At 40.2% G+C, this 17,558-nt stretch overlaps 1 protein-coding gene and 1 long non-coding RNA gene across 4 annotated transcripts in view; both read right to left on the minus strand.

The window, feature by feature from the left end:
• LOC145787710 (uncharacterized) lies at positions 1–8,874 on the minus strand. Of its 3 annotated transcripts, none has more exons than XR_014291436.1 (7): positions 8,425–8,874; positions 8,117–8,200; positions 7,782–7,911; positions 7,005–7,141; positions 6,492–6,668; positions 1,942–2,054; positions 1–125 (listed from the first exon to the last, which is right to left on the minus strand). It is a non-coding gene; the product is annotated as an uncharacterized LOC145787710 (long non-coding RNA). The 3 variants fall into 3 exon arrangements; XR_014291435.1 differs by having other exon boundaries at positions 8,111–8,200; XR_014291434.1 differs by lacking the exon at positions 8,117–8,200.
• A 7,655-nt stretch (positions 8,875–16,529) lies between these two features.
• LOC145787120 (STAM-binding protein-like A) overlaps positions 16,530–17,558 on the minus strand; it is a 31,497-nt gene continuing 30,468 nt past the window's right edge. The window contains exons 10-11 of the mRNA XM_082598846.1: positions 17,218–17,319; positions 16,530–17,101 (exon numbers count right to left, since the gene is read on the minus strand). Coding sequence (XP_082454972.1) covers positions 17,036–17,101; positions 17,218–17,319 — 168 coding nt within the window. The 3' untranslated portion in view covers positions 16,530–17,035. The remainder of the gene's footprint in view (positions 17,102–17,217; positions 17,320–17,558) is intronic.

Genomic DNA, 17,558 nt, shown 5'->3' on the forward strand with positions numbered 1-17,558 from the left:
TTCACAGCTACGACAAGACATGCACAAAAGTCTAAAAACACAGTGGACTGAGGTACTTCATGCCTCATCAGAAGACTGCGCCTGGATGTAACAACGTGATCTGTGGCGGCCTCAAACGCAAGTACCTATAAAACAATATGCAACATATGTAAAGAAAATATACTGTACAGTGCAAATTAGATCGTGTTTACAGCACCGCGAAAGAACAGACTCTAATTGCTACATATCTCATGGATATGTGTATGCAACACCCGGTTATTTTACAATAACAAGCATTTTTTTAATACATCCTAACATTCCTCAGTATGTTTTAATTCTGTAATTCGTAGCCTATACGATGGGGTGGGGAATGGGTATACTGTTATGTTCTATTAACCTCTAACATTAATGCACATTCGTTAATCGTGTTAATGTAGTTTGCCTTCTCTAACCAGTGCAAATTATTATTGTTATCGTTTGATAGATCTTCGAAGTCAAGTCTTAAAATGTGTGCATATTTCTTGAAGTTCTGCTCCAGTAATAAACTAATCGCTGGTTTAGTAAATAAAAATGCTTTTATTGCCCTTATTTTCTTCGTCGTATGAGCTGTTCTTCGGGACTATATGTTTGGGCATGATGTCATCAGCCACTCTACAGTCTCGTCATCCAGGGTCTTCAGTCCAAGCGTTCCATGTGGTGGTTGATGGATTGGGCAGTCATGGACGACATGATCTACTGTCTGGTCTGTGGCGCCACACTCGCATCCCGGTGAGGGAGCCAGGCCCCATCTGCACATGTCTGAACGAAAGCGACCGACGCCGGTTCGTAGGCGGTTAAGCCGGACCCACGCAAGTCTTGCGAGGGACATTCCCGGAGGGTGGGGATCGACGTCGGGTAGGAAATCATGGAGTCGGGAGGTGTTGTTTTGCCACTCCATGTTCCATGTGTAGTTCGTCCAGTGTGCCGCACTTATTCCAAGATCTTCAACGTTGTTCAGAAGCTGTTGTGCGGCGGGCACAAATGGGCGTCTTGATTTCAGTCGCTGCTGTCCTCCAGGTAGGCGCTGGAGTGCACTGTGGAGGAGGTGGTCGGGGTCCAGTGCGCGACGAGCAAGGGAAATCATGGCTCCTTTACGGCGAAGCTCAGCAGGTTGGATGCCTGCAAGGATGGGAAGGCAGTCCGTTGGAGTGGGACGCAGGCATCCAGTCACAGTGCGTAGTGCGTCATTGATGGCGGTGTCAATGTGGCGGGTGTGAGAGCTGCGGCACCACACTGGTGCGCAGTACTCAGCGGTAGAATGGACGAGGGCCAAGGTAGCTGTGCGAAGGGTTTTCGCATCAGCTCCCCAGCCGGAACCCGCCAGCCGCCTCAAAAGTGCAACGCGCGCCGATAGTTTTTTGCGCAGTGACTCCAGGTGTCGTCGGTACGTGAGTGACCTGTCCAGGGTTACGCCGAGGTAGGTGGGTTCGGCGCAGTAGGGGAGGTGTTCGTCATCGGTGGTAATGTTGATCTCACGTTTTGCTTCCTTGTTGTTTAGATGGAAGGCCGCCGACACTGTCTTTGCCTTGCTGAGCTGTAGCTTCCATTTCTGGAGATATGTTGATATAGTTGACATGTCCTGGCTTAGGTTCCTCTCCATTGACTGCCAGTCTCCGGCTGGATGCAGGAGAGCCAGATCGTCTGCGTAAGCATACTTCCTGGAGATGGTGTCAGGCAGGTCATAGATGTAAGTGTTAAAGAGGAGGGGAGCCAGGACAGAGCCCTGTGGGACGCCGTTCCTGAGTCGACGTAGTCTACTTCGTCGGCCGCTACCGGTGGAAAGAGTAAAGCTGCGGTTTTGCACAAGTTCCATAATCATATGGACCATGTGCCTGTCAGGAAGGAGACGAAGTAGTTTGCAGGTGCCCTTAATTGAGAGAATAGTAACGATTTGTCAGTGACGGAGAGAACAAATGAACATACCCGCAGTACTTTTTTAGCAAGACGTTTAAGCCGGCCCCCATCGCGGTCTTCCCACGTCAGTTTGTGGTCGAGTTCTTGTAGAGTGCATGATTTCGTATTGCTCTGGACAACATCTATAAGTAAAGCAGTTTTGTAAACAAATAATGTTACATCGATTTTTATTTTGACACAATCATCTACAGCAGTGGCCAGCGGCTCTTAACCTGTGTGTAATTACTCAATCTGGGGAGGTTTGAGGTCTTCCAGAGGGCAATGAGCAGGACAGTGCAAATTATTACCAATTTTTAATCAAACTTAAATCATTGTTGGGTTTGGCTATTCTATTCAATTGATTGCCAAAGACTAATAAAATTGGTACGAATGGAATTAATTTTATGCTGCTGTTTGGAAGTCTTCACGAGAAGATGCAGAACAGTGTGTTATTGTCGAAGGTTGCTTATTTGTGCGACTTTTTCTCTGACATAAACGCCTTGAACTGCTTGCAGGGCAAATGGACAAGGTTATGGGATTTAATAGACAAATAATAGATTTAAGATGCCCATTGCCCACCATGCTTAAGTGGGGTAACGGGTCAGAAAAGGTTAAGAACGTTGCTCTACAGTCTGTTTCACGTGTGTGGCACGAACATCAGGAGAGCTGTAATGAAAATAAAAGCGAGGACATCACCATAAACATAGCCGCCGAACCCGGGAAGGTCGGCCTTCCGGAGCTTTTCGCAGAGAAGGCCACCCTTCCCTGCGAAATCGGCCAGATCAATTTTCTAATCTCATCTTTTTTATTGCACACGAGTAAACAGCAGGTGTTTTTCAACTGGATCTAGACTGAGGCATTAATCAGGGATAGTAAACAGCAAATTGACAAAAAGGATTACGAAAAAGGTAAACTTCAGATGCTGTAAAACTTATATCCAAGGTTGTTATTTCATTGAAAATTAATCATGAACAGTAAGTATTCTTTCTGGAGACGATATCATACCAACAAAAGGTGATAGTCCAGTCGTTGAAGGGTTTTACCTTGACTTAATTGGTGTAAAGCTGAAATTTTGCACATTGGTTCTGTTCATTATGTACAATGACCAAAAAAAAATCCCCGTCAAAATTTTTTGGTGAAAAAAAGTTATCCGCTATTTTCGAAATTCCGCCATTTTTTTCAAAATGGCGGATATACAATTACTGAATTATTCAATTTTTATGAAATTATAGTTAGTGTTGGTGCTCATTTAAAAGTAAATTTTATACTGCAATTATTTCACACTGGCAAAGTTTTGGTCCACCGTGATTGCCGGAGGAAGTTTACGGATACACGGAAAAAGAGTTCAGAAAAAATGCCTGCAAAGAAATTACCGTCTGTGACAAGGAAATTCAAGCTTCTGGAGCCTCCAGTAGGCTATACTGCGTCAAAAAGGTGCTGATAGGATTAATGCTGCTAGTACTAATAGAGGGGACAATACTGTTGCGACAGCTGGTCGAAAAGTACACATAGACTGTCGTAAACATTATACCCACCCAATCGATATACACTGCAGCTTAAGACGAACAGAGAGGAAAGTGGGTCCTGCCTCACGGGGAAACAAAGTGTTCGAATTTTTGATGGCAATTTCCACAGTAAGACTCATTGTTTGTTTTGTGGGACTGGAGTTCTCACGGACAGACCTGGCTTTAGTTTTGTTAAAACAGATGTTTTTGCAAGGACTATATTAGAGTGTTGTGAGAGACGTTCTGACAATTGGTCAATGGTCATGCGCCATGAAAGGTCGTATTGAATATTACGGTAGCGATTTGCATGCTGCAGACTGTTTATACCATCATTCTTGTAGTGTTAATTTTATATGTGGATTTAACGTACCCTTGCAATGCGGCAGAGTACCTGAGGCAAAACGTCTAAAATCTGGGCGACCTAAGGATGAGGAACAGGACCAGGCATTTCTAAAGATGTGTTCCCATCTTGAACGGAATGATGAAGAACAGTTAACGATATCAGATCTCAGATCTAAAATGAAGGAGTTTTTAGCAAATGATGATTGCCTTCCTTAAGGATCAAAATATCTGAAGACCCAATTATAGAAACAGTGTGGTGAATCTATTTATATAGCTGAAGGTCAGGGCCTTCATTGCATTGTCACTATGAGAGAGAAGACATCCGAAATCCTCCGATCTCATTACCTAAAAACAAGACATGAGGATGATGAAAAGTCACAAAAGAGAGAAATAGTTAAAACTGCGGCAAGGCTCATCAATAATGGTGTTCCAACTGTTAATGATCACTATCCAAGCACAGACGCACTCCTAAATAATAATAATAATCGTGTTTCATTTGCGCCCAAGGCGATACATAACATACAATGACACTGCGATCACAGATGTGATAGCCTACAACAGACGACAGGAGGCAGCGAAGTGACATATAGGCTTAGTCTTCGAGTCAGCTTCTCTCCTTATTTTGGGTTGCCATTAAGTGTCTGTGTCTAGACACAGTCGCGTGCTCTGGAGCGGTGTCGAACCCACATCCTTTCGAACGTCGCGCAGACGTTCTCACCACTTCGCTACGCAACCGACACTCAATCTCGGTCCTGAAGACGCAGAAGACATCCTGAAGCGCAGAAGGCATCCTGAAGCGCAGAATACATCACTGGCTGGTTATGTACCTTTTTCTCAGGATCAAACCCTGAGGAATATTGTGAATGGTGTTGTGGCCGAGAATGACGTTAATGTAGGCATAAACAAACGAAAAATGATCGACTTGATCAGTAAAACACTTCAGGGTAGTCAAAAGGCTGCAAAGTGATCAATGTCCCAGGGGATGCTGATGTTCCGATTGTGAAGGCTACTGTTGTTAATGTAATGTCATACTCGACAACGTTGATTGAAGAAGACACAGATCTGTTGGTCCTGCTTCTTCATTATGCGCAACAAGCAAACAAAGATCTATATTTCCGTTCCGACAAGGAAAATGCTGACAAAGTGTATCAAATAAACGAACTGAAAATGGTGATGGGTGAAGAATTATGTTCCCAATTACTTTTTCTACATGCCTACACTGGATGTGACACAGCATCAAGAATCTTTGGTGTTGATAAGCAATTTGTCTTTCACAAGCTGGTAAAGGGTGCTGCTACTCTGAAAGACTGTGCCAATTACTTCCTTCTTCCAAAGCAGACAGCAGCATCCATTGTGAACAAAGATTGTCAAGCAATGGTTGTGATTTTTGGGGGCACGCGGACGGATTCCCTCTCGTCATTGCTACAGATTACTAATAAAAAAGTAGTCTCTTCCCAATCATTTGTGACGCCTACCAGAACGCCCAGAACGCCTACCACCTACTGAGTCATCGACAAAATTTCACTGTCTAAGGGTTTACTACCAAATAATGGTCTGGCTAGGACAGGAGGTGATATGGAAACTTACGGGTGGGGTTGGAAACTGGAAGGCAGTCAGTTTGTGACAACAGAGTCGGACATGGATGCTGACCCAGATTCCCTCTTATAGAACCTACAGCAACTGTACAACTGGCTGTAGCACTGCCAGGTGGAGCTGTAGGCAGAATAATCTACCCTGTACCGCATCATGTGGACAGTGCAACTTGATGCCTGTAACAATACGTACAATCAGTCATTACTGGATGAAGATGATGACCAGGACTAATTGATGGAGGTTTTTACGTAATTTAACGTGGAAAGTAACCGCTCACACATCATTGGCCAGTTGTTCAATTTTAAGTTATCTGTTATTTTTTCTTGCCTTCAACCGCACTACAGTATATAACCTTGTGAAGTTTTATTTTGAATGTTATTCGCTCTGAGGATGCGCGTTCTCATGGTGCGCGAAACGTCAGTAAAGCAATAAACCATCCTGTTTGTTGTAGCTTTTACTTTCAATTTCATCAGATGAACGTTGCAACTAGTACTAGAAGCGATAATTGTCCTAATGAACACCCAAACTTTTCAGTATTCAACTGAATGTAAATAACTTAATAAGTGGTCTGCCATTCCTGTACAGCCAATGTTTCACGTTATTGGTTTTGTTTCATATAAGTCTTTCCATTAAACTAATGAGTTAATTTCATTTTCAATTGTTTTAATGAATTCTTTACCACCTTAAGCTTAGGGATAGACGCCAGAATTAAAGCTCTAGCATGAATATTAAGTGAATTATTGTCATTACACTGTTTTGTCGGCCATCTTGAAAATGACAACTTTCCGGTGCTCTGATTCTCCTAGATTTTTAATATATTATTCTTGATGATAGCCTAAATAGGCCTACTAGAAAAAACCTTTTGGAAAACCTTTTGTAGAAAATTTTTTTTGTTTTTAAATTTTTGTTTGAAAAGTTTGTTTATCCGCCAGTTTGAGAAAAAAATTGGCGGATTTTCAAAAAAAGCGGATAACTTTTTTTCACCAAAAGATTTTCACGGGGATTTTTTTTTGGTCAATGTACATAATCAACAGAAGCTATGTGCAAAGTTTCAGCTTTACACCAATTAAGTCAAGGTTCGACCCTTTTTTTCGCTTCAACGACTGGACTATGAATACAAAACTTAAACAAACTACTTACCTTAACCATGTTCTTTAAGTTTTGCATGGAATCAAAAGAAAACTTTTTCTCTCCACTTAATTTATTTTTCCCCTTCCCGGTCCGCGAGACGTAACTTGCGACTTCGTTTAACAGCAGGCATCAATCGATTAACCGTGTCGTATAGGCTTCTTCCTCCTATACGACACAGTGTTTGAACTGCAATAGAACAGATGGATGTTGAAATGCATAAGCCGAGATTGTTAAAACAGCCCCATCAAACAGTCGCGGTGCGTACCAGGCTACCAGCGTACAATAGCATGAATTTTTTTGTATATTGGTGTGTACCATGTGATTATGTGTGATGAATTGTGCAATAAGCCTGTTGAGGCAGACATTAAATGGTTTAGAATTTATTCATTCAAGTTTAAACTCATTTTAGGCTAAATAGAAAAACTAACTCCCCACACATACAACTCATGTATTACCAAAAATGTGGGTAACTTTAGATAGGTAATGCGCAGTAAGAACTAAGAACATATCGTGTTCGCTAACCACAATCTGATAGGTCTCCTCATTCTCCAGCATGCTGTTTACGGTTTTTAATTCCGCTATGGTTGTAGCAGGAAGAGTGACGTTCATTTGACGTTGCTCTGTCAGAATTGTTTGAAGATAAGTGAACACTTTTCCTTCTGTAAGCAAACGTAAATCCTGGTACAGTGAGCATCTGTATACTTAATATCTACTAGTAGTTGGGCTTAGATTTGTGCTTGTAACCCAATATTGATAACCTTAACCACAATGTCTGGTTGGCTAAAGCTTGCTTTCCAAAAAAAGCACTGTTCTTACTTTTGCAATACAACCGCTGTGAGGACAATCATGGGTTCCACTCCGATACCAAGTTTGGTCAGTTACTCGGGAGATGACAATAGGAGGGGAGACTAGATCCGGGTGAGAATCTTTTTCAAGGTGCCACACATGACGATTAGGATATATATTTAAAATGGACAAAAACACTTTAAAGTTTTCAGAAAAGAGGACAGAAAAACTAGCGACAATCAACAAACAAGGAAGAAATTTTTACAGAAGCAGATAATTCTTTATATCCGATTTATCCGGGTCAGCCGTTTTCTTCAGGACTGCAGACTGTGGGGGGAAAAGCACTTTGTTTTTTAGGAGGGCAATGAAACAATGCAACAACGTAATCTGTACTAAGTGTACTAATCTGATTATGGTCTAACTTGTGTCGTATCGTAAAACCCTATAGGAAGTATTACAACAGTTAATCGCTGTTTCATGTTAACAATTATGTCAAACATTAGATAGACATACCTGTGTTTTCTCTTTTCGTGCAAAACACCTTTGGATGAAGATTGTGATTCATTGTCATCTGTTGATGACAATTCAACATCACTTCGTAATGTGTATTCTTTACACCATCTTTCAGCCCTTCGCAAGTCATCTAATATGTATATATATATCAAAATATATGTTAAAGCTTTCATAGATAAAACTAAGTCTCATTATAAGTACTAAGTTCAGGTGTCGTGAGTGGTCAGTAAAGCCCATCGCCGCATGCTTTGTATCCGGGCCGCACAGCTACTCGAGTAAGATTACTGCATCAGTAGCGAGTCACTGGCAGCACAATGTGTGAAACTTACCCTTACTTCATTCTAACACAACACAGCTAGCAAGAATGAAGTACCAATTTATCATCTTGGTGTGACTCAGTCCGAACTTGAACCCGATACCTACAAACAGAGGGTGCACATGCTAACCACTAGGCCAGACAATCGGTAAAAAAATGCAGATAATTCAACTGAACAGCAGTGGACACTGGAGAATGTGCAAAATAATGGTAAATCAAGCATTTTAACACAATTTGCTATTTTATAGAAAGCATCAGAACAAAGAGTTCGAAAATTAAACTTCAGTCATATAACATGTACCGGTAATATATTGAGATGTAGCCCACCTGTTTCATAAAGAATAGTTACACTGTATTCTGCTCAATCACTTTTAAGGGTGGCCATTGATTCCAACAAACCTTTGTAGCGCAATTTCGATGCACAAGGTGGCCATTTTGACAAATGTTTTTTATGGTTTGACCAAAGTGAACATATTACTTCCACAGGCATGTTCCGCTCTTTACAAAATTGCACAACTTGGTACCGGTACATTGCATTAGTAATTATATAACTAACACCTACAGAAAGTTCTGATATAAACTGAAACACAATATGATGTAAAGAAGTGGTTGTCAAAAGCCGGTCCGCAGAAGATCTTACTTTCTGCAAAGCTTATTTTAATATGGAGTCATTAGCATATTGTCAAATTGTGATCGTACTGTGAAACATGCACAGCTGTAAAACTGACATGTCTCTATGTAAAATTGTTTGATAATATAGGTGAACTTTTTGATGACCTAATTCTGTGCTGTTAATGATATTTTTGTGACAAATTGTGCGTAGTTTTCAAAAAGTTTTGCAACACAGAAATACATAACCAAATGGGGAATTTTGTCCTTGATTTTGAAAAATTTCAAAGTCGTTGGTGACGAAAATCTAGAATTAGATAAATTTGAAGTTCCAGGATAGTCAAAGCCTGCAATAGAAATTTGCCAGAACCGGAGTTTGAGAAAGCAAAGATCTAAGTCATATATTTTTATTTGAGGAAAAAACTTGATGTTGTCCAGTGTAATAATTGTATGCACTGGCAAGTAAACACAGTGCAAACACACGCCATGTAGCTGACAACTGTTGAACTTCAAATATCACTACTTTTTGTTAAAATATATGCTCTTAAGATCTAAATCAAATATAAGCACTTTTTGTAGTATTAATAGTTTACCCTGAAGAATATATCTGAGTCAACTGAAATAACCTTACCTGAGTTTCATTATGTGCGCTACTTGCGTTTTCCTGCACTAACCTGCCAGCTATGAAGCTAATGCAATGTGCAAAACTGCAAATGTCAGCCAATACAAATGTCGTCACGCCGTCAACTTTGAAGCTAATTAATGCAAATGTCCTCCATTCAGGGTTGCCAGATTGATAAAACAAAAAAGGCCAAATGCATCCCCAAAAAAGGCCAAATTATAGAAAAAAAGGCCAAACCTGAGGTTCTGTTCTCTTTGTTGAAATCAGTGGTGTTTTTGCACTTACTTTCAACAACAAATTAGATAATATTTACCCAGTTTATATTGTTCTACATGTTATCTGTTAAAGAAGAATTGCTTAGTAAAATTCCTGAAAAAATGCAATCCATAAAATACAAACAGATAGGTATGGAAACAATTACAATACAACTGAAATATGTATATAACATTAGGCTAAGCATCATCCTGTAGACTAAAAAGCCAATAACGTCCACCAGTGAGACCCTGGTGACTAGTGAGCAGAAGAAAAGGAGTTAATATTGGCATATCACTTAATGCAATATGAAATAGTATATATACCGGTATATAATATTTAGACACATTACAATTACTTGTAGGCTACATTAAACACCCAATACAGTACTGCAAAATCAGAGAAGTCAATTGCATTTATGTCCAACATCCTTCTACAATGAACACTCTTTATTCTAGGAATGTTAGCGCCTCTGCCATTTCGTTACTGCTAGTTTCACTATAAACAATATCACATGTGAAACGCCTTGTCATGATGGCACTAGCATCAAAGTTTGTGCAACATTTTCCATTTAGCAGCATGTCCGTTCGTATTCGCAAAATCACTTCCAAAAGCTCAGTCTGCATTTTGTTTCGTGGTTTTGTTTTCACTGCAGTAAGTAATGAAAAAATCCTCTCTACTACTGCATTACTGACAGGGATGCAGAGACATGTTAAAGCATAGCTAGCAAGGTCTTTGAAATGGGCATGATGTAAAAGGCTACACCAAAACTTTTCACTGTTGCTAGGGATAACCAAAAGAACTATGAAAACCAAGTAAAAAAAGGCCAAACAAATGCCAATCGGGAAACTGCAAAAGGCCAAAAAAAGGCCAAGCGGCCAAACAAAAATTGTCCGGCCAAACACTTTTCAAAAAGGCCAAATTTCTGAAATTTGGCCGTAAAAAGGCCAATCTGGCAACCCTGCCTCCATTGGGGTTTTCGCGCGTTTTTTACTATCGCACGTCACAGACAAAGTAGCTTCTGATTGGCTCGAGACACTAACAATGGCGGACATTTTTTTTAATTTTCTCAATCGAGATGGGACAAGCGCAATCTAGTTGTTATAAGATGTCTATGGTTAAAGTGCTTACCTACGAACACATGGTAAAGGGAACTGTGGTACAGTTATTCAGCTCAGTGTTGTCATATTTTGTTTCAAAAATAAAATAAAAAAAACGAAAACAAAAATGAACCGAGCACGCAAAAATTGCGAGATGAAACTACAGCCTTGATTTGCGAATTAGTGTTTTTGTTCAGAATTAGTGATCCTCATAGTGATGCATGATTTAGAAAAACGTTTCAATTTTTTTTTTTTCCTTAAAACAATAATGTAAAAAAATTGAGATATTACCGTAGTACATCCGCAAATAATGACGTTGGCCCAACGTTTTGTACAACTGCACACCAACATTAGCAAGACCGACTTTCTAATTCTAAGTTTTTTTGCATTTTCATTGTCCCATTACAATTGTAAAAGGAATACAATAAAGCAAACTTAAATAATTCTTCGTAGGTATTATCAATTAAAATATTTCCAAAGTTGGCAAAGTTGGCAAAACTACACTACCCTCAGCCAACCCGAACAACCGTCAGCCAACGTTGGGCCAAAGAAAAATGTTTACTGGGGACTTCCCATAATGTGACCCCCTCGGAAGGTTTATTTCACCCCATAAAGTACATGGACCAAACTTGGTCAAAACGAAGTCTTATGTCAGGACATCACAAAAATATCAAATCTAACAATAGTTTTGGGAGGAAAGATGATGTAAGACTCCCCCAAAGTGACCCCCCAGGGGGTTAATTGCACCCCATAAGGTAGGCTACATGGACTAAAGTAGGTTAAATCGAAGTCTTATTTCACGGCATAACAAAAATATCAAATCTAACAATATTTTCGGGTGGAAAGGTGATGTAAGATGTCATCAAAGTAACCCCCAGAGGGTTTATTTCATCATAGAGTACATGGACCAAACGTGGTCAAAACGAAGTCTTATAGGACACCACAAAATATCAAATCTAACAATACTCTCAGTTGGGAAGATGATAAAAGACCTACCCAAAAGTGAATCTCCTCCTATAGTTTAATTTAGCCTACTTCATTCCTTACTCGAACCAACCTTGGTGTAACGGAAGTGCTATGCCAGGACAGTACCAATGGATTAAATCGAAAAATATTTTTATATAGGTTTTGGTGAAATACATTCACAAGCTGTCCCATGATGCATGAAATGGAATTATAGCCTACTTTACAAACAGTTTTTGTATAAATCATATTCAGTCAATCTAAAAAAGGCAACAGGACGTAACAATACATGGCTTTGTAACACCAAAAACAGAAAGTACATAAGAAGCATATAGGCTACAGTCATGGGCGCCGATCGCTCTCTAAGATTGGTGGGGACATTTACTAGGAAAGAAAGGGCAGACGAGCGAAGCGAGCTGAAAGATTGGGGTCTGTTCAACAAACAAACAAATAGGCCTACAGTAGATAGGCTACAAGTCTAATGCGATGTATTTTAATTGTCTGTGTCAGCATTGGACAGCAGAAGTCCAAACACTGCAACTCGGCAACGAGTCTCCGGCGAACTAAAAACGAAGTCCTTGGTTGATCCTTGGCTTGTAATGAAGGTTGATCGAATTCAAAACTTTATTGTGCACATAGCAGACCATTGCATGATTTGGCCGTTTCTGTGTCATGGTAGATCGTAACAAAGTTTTGATACGTCGCAAAGTTGAAAATGAGCGTTCAGCTGAACACGAGCGGGCTGGTGATATGAGCAAAAGTTCCACTTGCGGAAACATTTGCCGAACAGCGGATTGTATCTTCTTGAATATCATTCGAAAATCTTGTGCAAGGGACTCTGTGTCAAAGAACTGATGATAATCGTCTACCAAATGTGATTGTAGCTTTCCACTAAAGAGTGATTCTTGTAGAATTTTGTAGTGCTCAAGATCGGTCGACTTGAAATAGTCAGTAAGATTTTGCTGCGAGCTGTCAATGACTGCAAAATACTCTGACCGATCGATCTTGAAGTTTAGGAGGTTGACCATGGCCATGTCCACACTGAAGACGATTTGGAACGTGACAAGTCTTTTAAAAATTGAGTAGGGTAAGAGTTTTTTCAATTGAAAAAAAGCTGCCTGTCAGCCTTCCAACTGCTGATTTTCCTATATACAATTTTTTGCCAAACCGGTAAAGATATTTCAGCAGCTCTTAACCTCAATGTAATAATAACTGAAAAAATAGCTTTTTTCTTATACAAAAGTAACACAAGCTACACTTACTGCACTACATGCTGGTACGACTCTTTCAAAGTAATTCTAAAACTCTGCACTGTGTGGCCCTGGCGTAACCAAATTAAATACAATTTGCGAGTTACACTAGGGTTTCTCTGCCTAATAAAACATTTCTACTACGGTTGGGGCTTCCTCGCATAAAACAAAAATGTTGTCCCCTCCTTTCAACATATTTTAAACGTTTAACTGGTAAAATTGTGACATTCGGGTAATATTTTCCCTTTTACGTTACAAAAATAATGTAAAAAGATGATGGGGACATGTAAAAAGATGGTGGGGACATGTAAAAAGATGGTGGGGACATGTCCCCACTGTCCTATAGGGATCGGCGCCGTGGCTATACTGTAGCCAGAAAATTGATCCAAGATCTTGATACGACCACTAAATGTGAAAGCGTGTGATAAGACCACTAAAAAGTGAAAGCGACAGCAGTGACAATGAAGAATAAAGAAACGACCGTTTACATTTACACAAACAATCTCTGTTTATGAATGAACAGTTACAATAACTGATTAGAGACATGAAGCAAATGGCATTAAACAAAAATTTACTACATTGGGTTTATTGGGTTATTTATTGTAGCAGCTGGAAAATGTTCATTACTGCCTGAATTAACGTTCCAAATGATTCACTTCGAAACGTTTTGATTTGGATAGTCAGTTGTTCGATTAATTCAACATTTAGTGGTCGTATCAAGATCTTCGATCAATTTTCTGGCTACTGTAGCCTATATGCTTCTCATGTACTTTCTGTTTTTGGTGTTACAAAGCCATGTATTGTCATGTCCTGTTGCCTTTTTTCGATTGACTGAACATGATTTATACAAAAACTTTTTGTAAAGTACGGTAGGCTATAGTTCCACTTCATGCATCATGGGACAGCTTGTGAATGTATTTCACCAAAACCTAAATAAAAATATTTTTAGATTTAATCCATTGGTACTGTCCTGGCATAGCACTTCCGTTACACCAAGGTTGGTTCGAGTAAGGGATGAAGTAAATTAAATTATAGGAGGAGATTCACTTTTGGGTAGGTCTTTTATCATCTTCCCAACTGAGAGTATTGTTAGATTTGATATTTTGTGGTGTCCTATAAGACTTCGTTTTGACCACGTTTGGTCCATGTACTCTATGATGAAATAAACCCTCTGGGGGTTACTTTGATGACATCTTACATCACCTTTCCACCCGAAAATATTGTTAGATTTGATATTTTTGTTATGCCGTGAAATAAGACTTCGATTTAACCTACTTTAGTCCATGTAGCCTACCTTATGGGGTGCAATTAATCCCCTGGGGGGTCACTTTAGGTGAGTCTTACATCATCTTTCCTCCCAAAACTATTGTTAGATTTCATATTTTTGTGATGTCCTGACAAGACTTTGTTTTGACCAAGTTTGGTCCATGTACTTTATGGGGTGAAATAAACCTTCCGAGGGGGTCACATTATGGGAAGTCACTTTGAAGTCATCTTACATCACCTTTCCACTCGAAAATATTGTTAGATTTGATATTTTTGTGATGTCCTGACATAAGACTTCATTTTGACCAAGTTTGGTCCATGTACTTTATGGGGTGAAATACACCTTCCGAGGGGTCACATTATGGGAAGTCACTTTGAAGTCATCTTACATCACCTTTCCACTCGAAAATATTGTTAGATTTGATATTTTTGTGATGTCCTGACATAAGACTTCATTTTGACCAAGTTTGGTCCATGTACCTTATGGGGTGAAATAAACGTTCCGAGGGGGTCACATTAAGGGAAGTCACTTTGAAGGCATCTTACATCACCTTTCCACCCAAAAATATTGTTAGATTTGATATTTTTGTGATGTCCTGACATAAGACTTCGTTTTGACCAAGTTTGGTCCATGTACCTTATGGGGTGAAATTAACCCCCCGGGGGGTCACTTTCGGGGGGGTCTTACATCACCTTTCCACTCGAAAAGATTGTTAGATTTGATATTTTTGTGATGTCCTGACATAGAACTTCGTTTTCACCAAGTTTGGTCCATGTACCTTATGGGGTGAAATTAACCCCCTTTTTGGGCTTTTTAGGGGGCTCTAGGGACCAGATCCACCCGGCGCGGTCAATCTTCCATACTTTTTGTGAGTGACATGGTTGACCCCAGTAACTTCAAGGGGTCAAACCTTTTGTACCTTATGGGGTGAAATCTTCTGTCGTAGGCTCCCAGACTATTACTAAATGCAGCTTACTGTTCTTTATGCAAAATAGTCCTGTAGAATTTGGTCTAAAAATGGGTCAACCTAGAAAAGTGAACATATCAACTATCACCGAATGGCTGTCGAAACTTCCATGTTGCGTCATACTGCTGCCGTCCCAAGGTAAAGCGACGTAACTACAGAAAAGTAAAAACCGAGAAAAAGCGCTTCAAAGTTAATCGTAAACCATAACTACATTTTAATCGCAATTTAACATTTGATGCCTCTAACTAAAAGAACTTGCCTACATTTTGTTTGAATGAGAACAAAAACATTGATTGTTGTCCTAATTTTCGCTAATTAGTGTAGTTACGTCGCTTTACCTTTGTTAACCTGATTGTTTTTCTGACTATGCTGCAAAGGCAAACCAGCATATCTCAAACAATGCATTAGACTCACACACAAAATTTGTAATATTGTTCAAATACAATGCAGTATCTTTAGTCAACATCTATTAAGTCAAGTGAGTTGTCATTGGTGGGTAGCTGTTCCCAAAATTGACGTCGATTTGCCGGCATAAGCGGGCATAGCTTGCTTAGTATGTCCCGCGTTTTGATGCTGGCACACCACGCGGTGCTGAACGACATGATGGAACACTGTCGACTTTGAACCTCTTCTTTAAGAAATCAAGGGATTGGTAGTCAGCATTGATGCTGTGGGAAGTTTTGTACTTAACCGACCTCTATCCTCTCTGGAACAGCACGGCACTCATATCAGCAAGCTTAACACGCGGGACTGCCTTGGAGAGTTGGGCTCTATGAGAACCATCCACAAACTGCTGATTCTGTTCACTAAAATGATGCTACAAGGCGCTTTATGAAGAGTGTTTACTGTTTGAGTACAGAGGCTGCAAAGTCAACCCATTAACAAAAGATTAACCTCATTTATCAATACAAAACGAGCGAAACAATTGGCCTTGTTTGGCAGAGACTGACACCCCATTGAGAATTTGGGATTAACTCTAGACTCTACTGCAATTCGACGTAACTGGGATTATTTGGTCTAGATTCTATGGTAAAACGACGTAATTGCCAGTTACGTCGTTTTGGCTTTGCATATATCATCTTTACATGTAGTTACGTCGTTTTACCAACAAATATCTCGCTAACTACCGCAGTTACGCTGTTGAATCTTTGCCTGAAGAAAAATATAGTCTTTGCGAAGCGTTTACCAATAAAAAGTGGGAAAATCAAAAATCTGTAGTTACGTCGCTTTACCTTGAGACGGCAGACTTGTTGGAAATATACATTGCATGTGAGGTCATATGGGAAGAGGTGAAAAAGCAATGAAAAAGTCTGATATTTAAAAGGCACCGAGCTAGTCGCGAACTTCCTATATGATGCAACAACAGCAGTGGTTTATAGTTTATTTGAACTAGTCATCGCTTTTGCGGCAGATAACATGATCGATGGAGCACTAAGAGCATTTTGCTATAAATATAAACAGAATAACCAATTTATTGCGACGATCAACATTAATAAACTCACAGCTAGACACTATGACGTAAGGCGCGCATGCTTAGGAAACGACGACGCTTTAGAGCAGCGACGGAATGAATGGCTCACGATAAGACGAGTGATCAATCTTGGAGGGTCGCTCGCAAACTTTGAGAACTCTTGTCCTCAGGAATCAGTGTTGCCGATCATTCATCGACACAAACTCGATGCAACACGCTACGTACCGCATCCTTGGTAGGTAAGGTAGCTCCATCAGGTGGACAACCCAAACACATAGTAAAGAACATCGCAGGCGTAAGAGCAAAAGTCGTTGCAAAGAGAGAAACAAATTGAAGAATACATTTTCTATTAACTGAAAAGTTCGTAGCACTCTGAATCCGACCACTCCGCGCAGGCTCCCGTGTTGTTAACTTGATGATGATGCAGCCAGAGCTTGTCACTTATTCCTCCAATCGATGACCTGTACGGTGTGTGACGGTGACGGCTTGACGTGGTCACATGACTGAAAAGATAAAACAATTAGTTGCATCGGTTGCGACCGCGACCAAGCCAGTGTCCGTCGTTTCTCATCACTTTGTTGCATCACATCACTTGACAACTAAAATGAAGAAACATTACCTCAAACAACGGGGGATTGGTGGGGTGGGGGTGGAACCCTTTCTTCTGACAGCCCCCTATGGTTCCCATACCGTGGTCTGGCGTCAACATAAAGTTCCCGACCTGGAATATAAGGCGAGTAATAAACGCCAACCAACAAGGCCAGCGCCAAGTTAGCAGCAGTAGCAATCATTATTATGACCTCACTGAAGGGACCTTCCTTGGCGACGTTGGAGTTATGGAGTGGTGACGATTATAATCGTTCGAGAGGTAGAAGTCTGATTGTATTCCATTCGTGGAAGGCAATAAAGACGTTGCAATATAATGACACAACACAAAGCCAGTGGAGTTAGTGAGCTACT

This window comes from Aplidium turbinatum, chromosome 18 (genome assembly GCF_918807975.1).
Source record: "Aplidium turbinatum chromosome 18, kaAplTurb1.1, whole genome shotgun sequence".
Classification (NCBI taxonomy): Eukaryota; Metazoa; Chordata; class Ascidiacea; order Aplousobranchia; family Polyclinidae; genus Aplidium; species Aplidium turbinatum.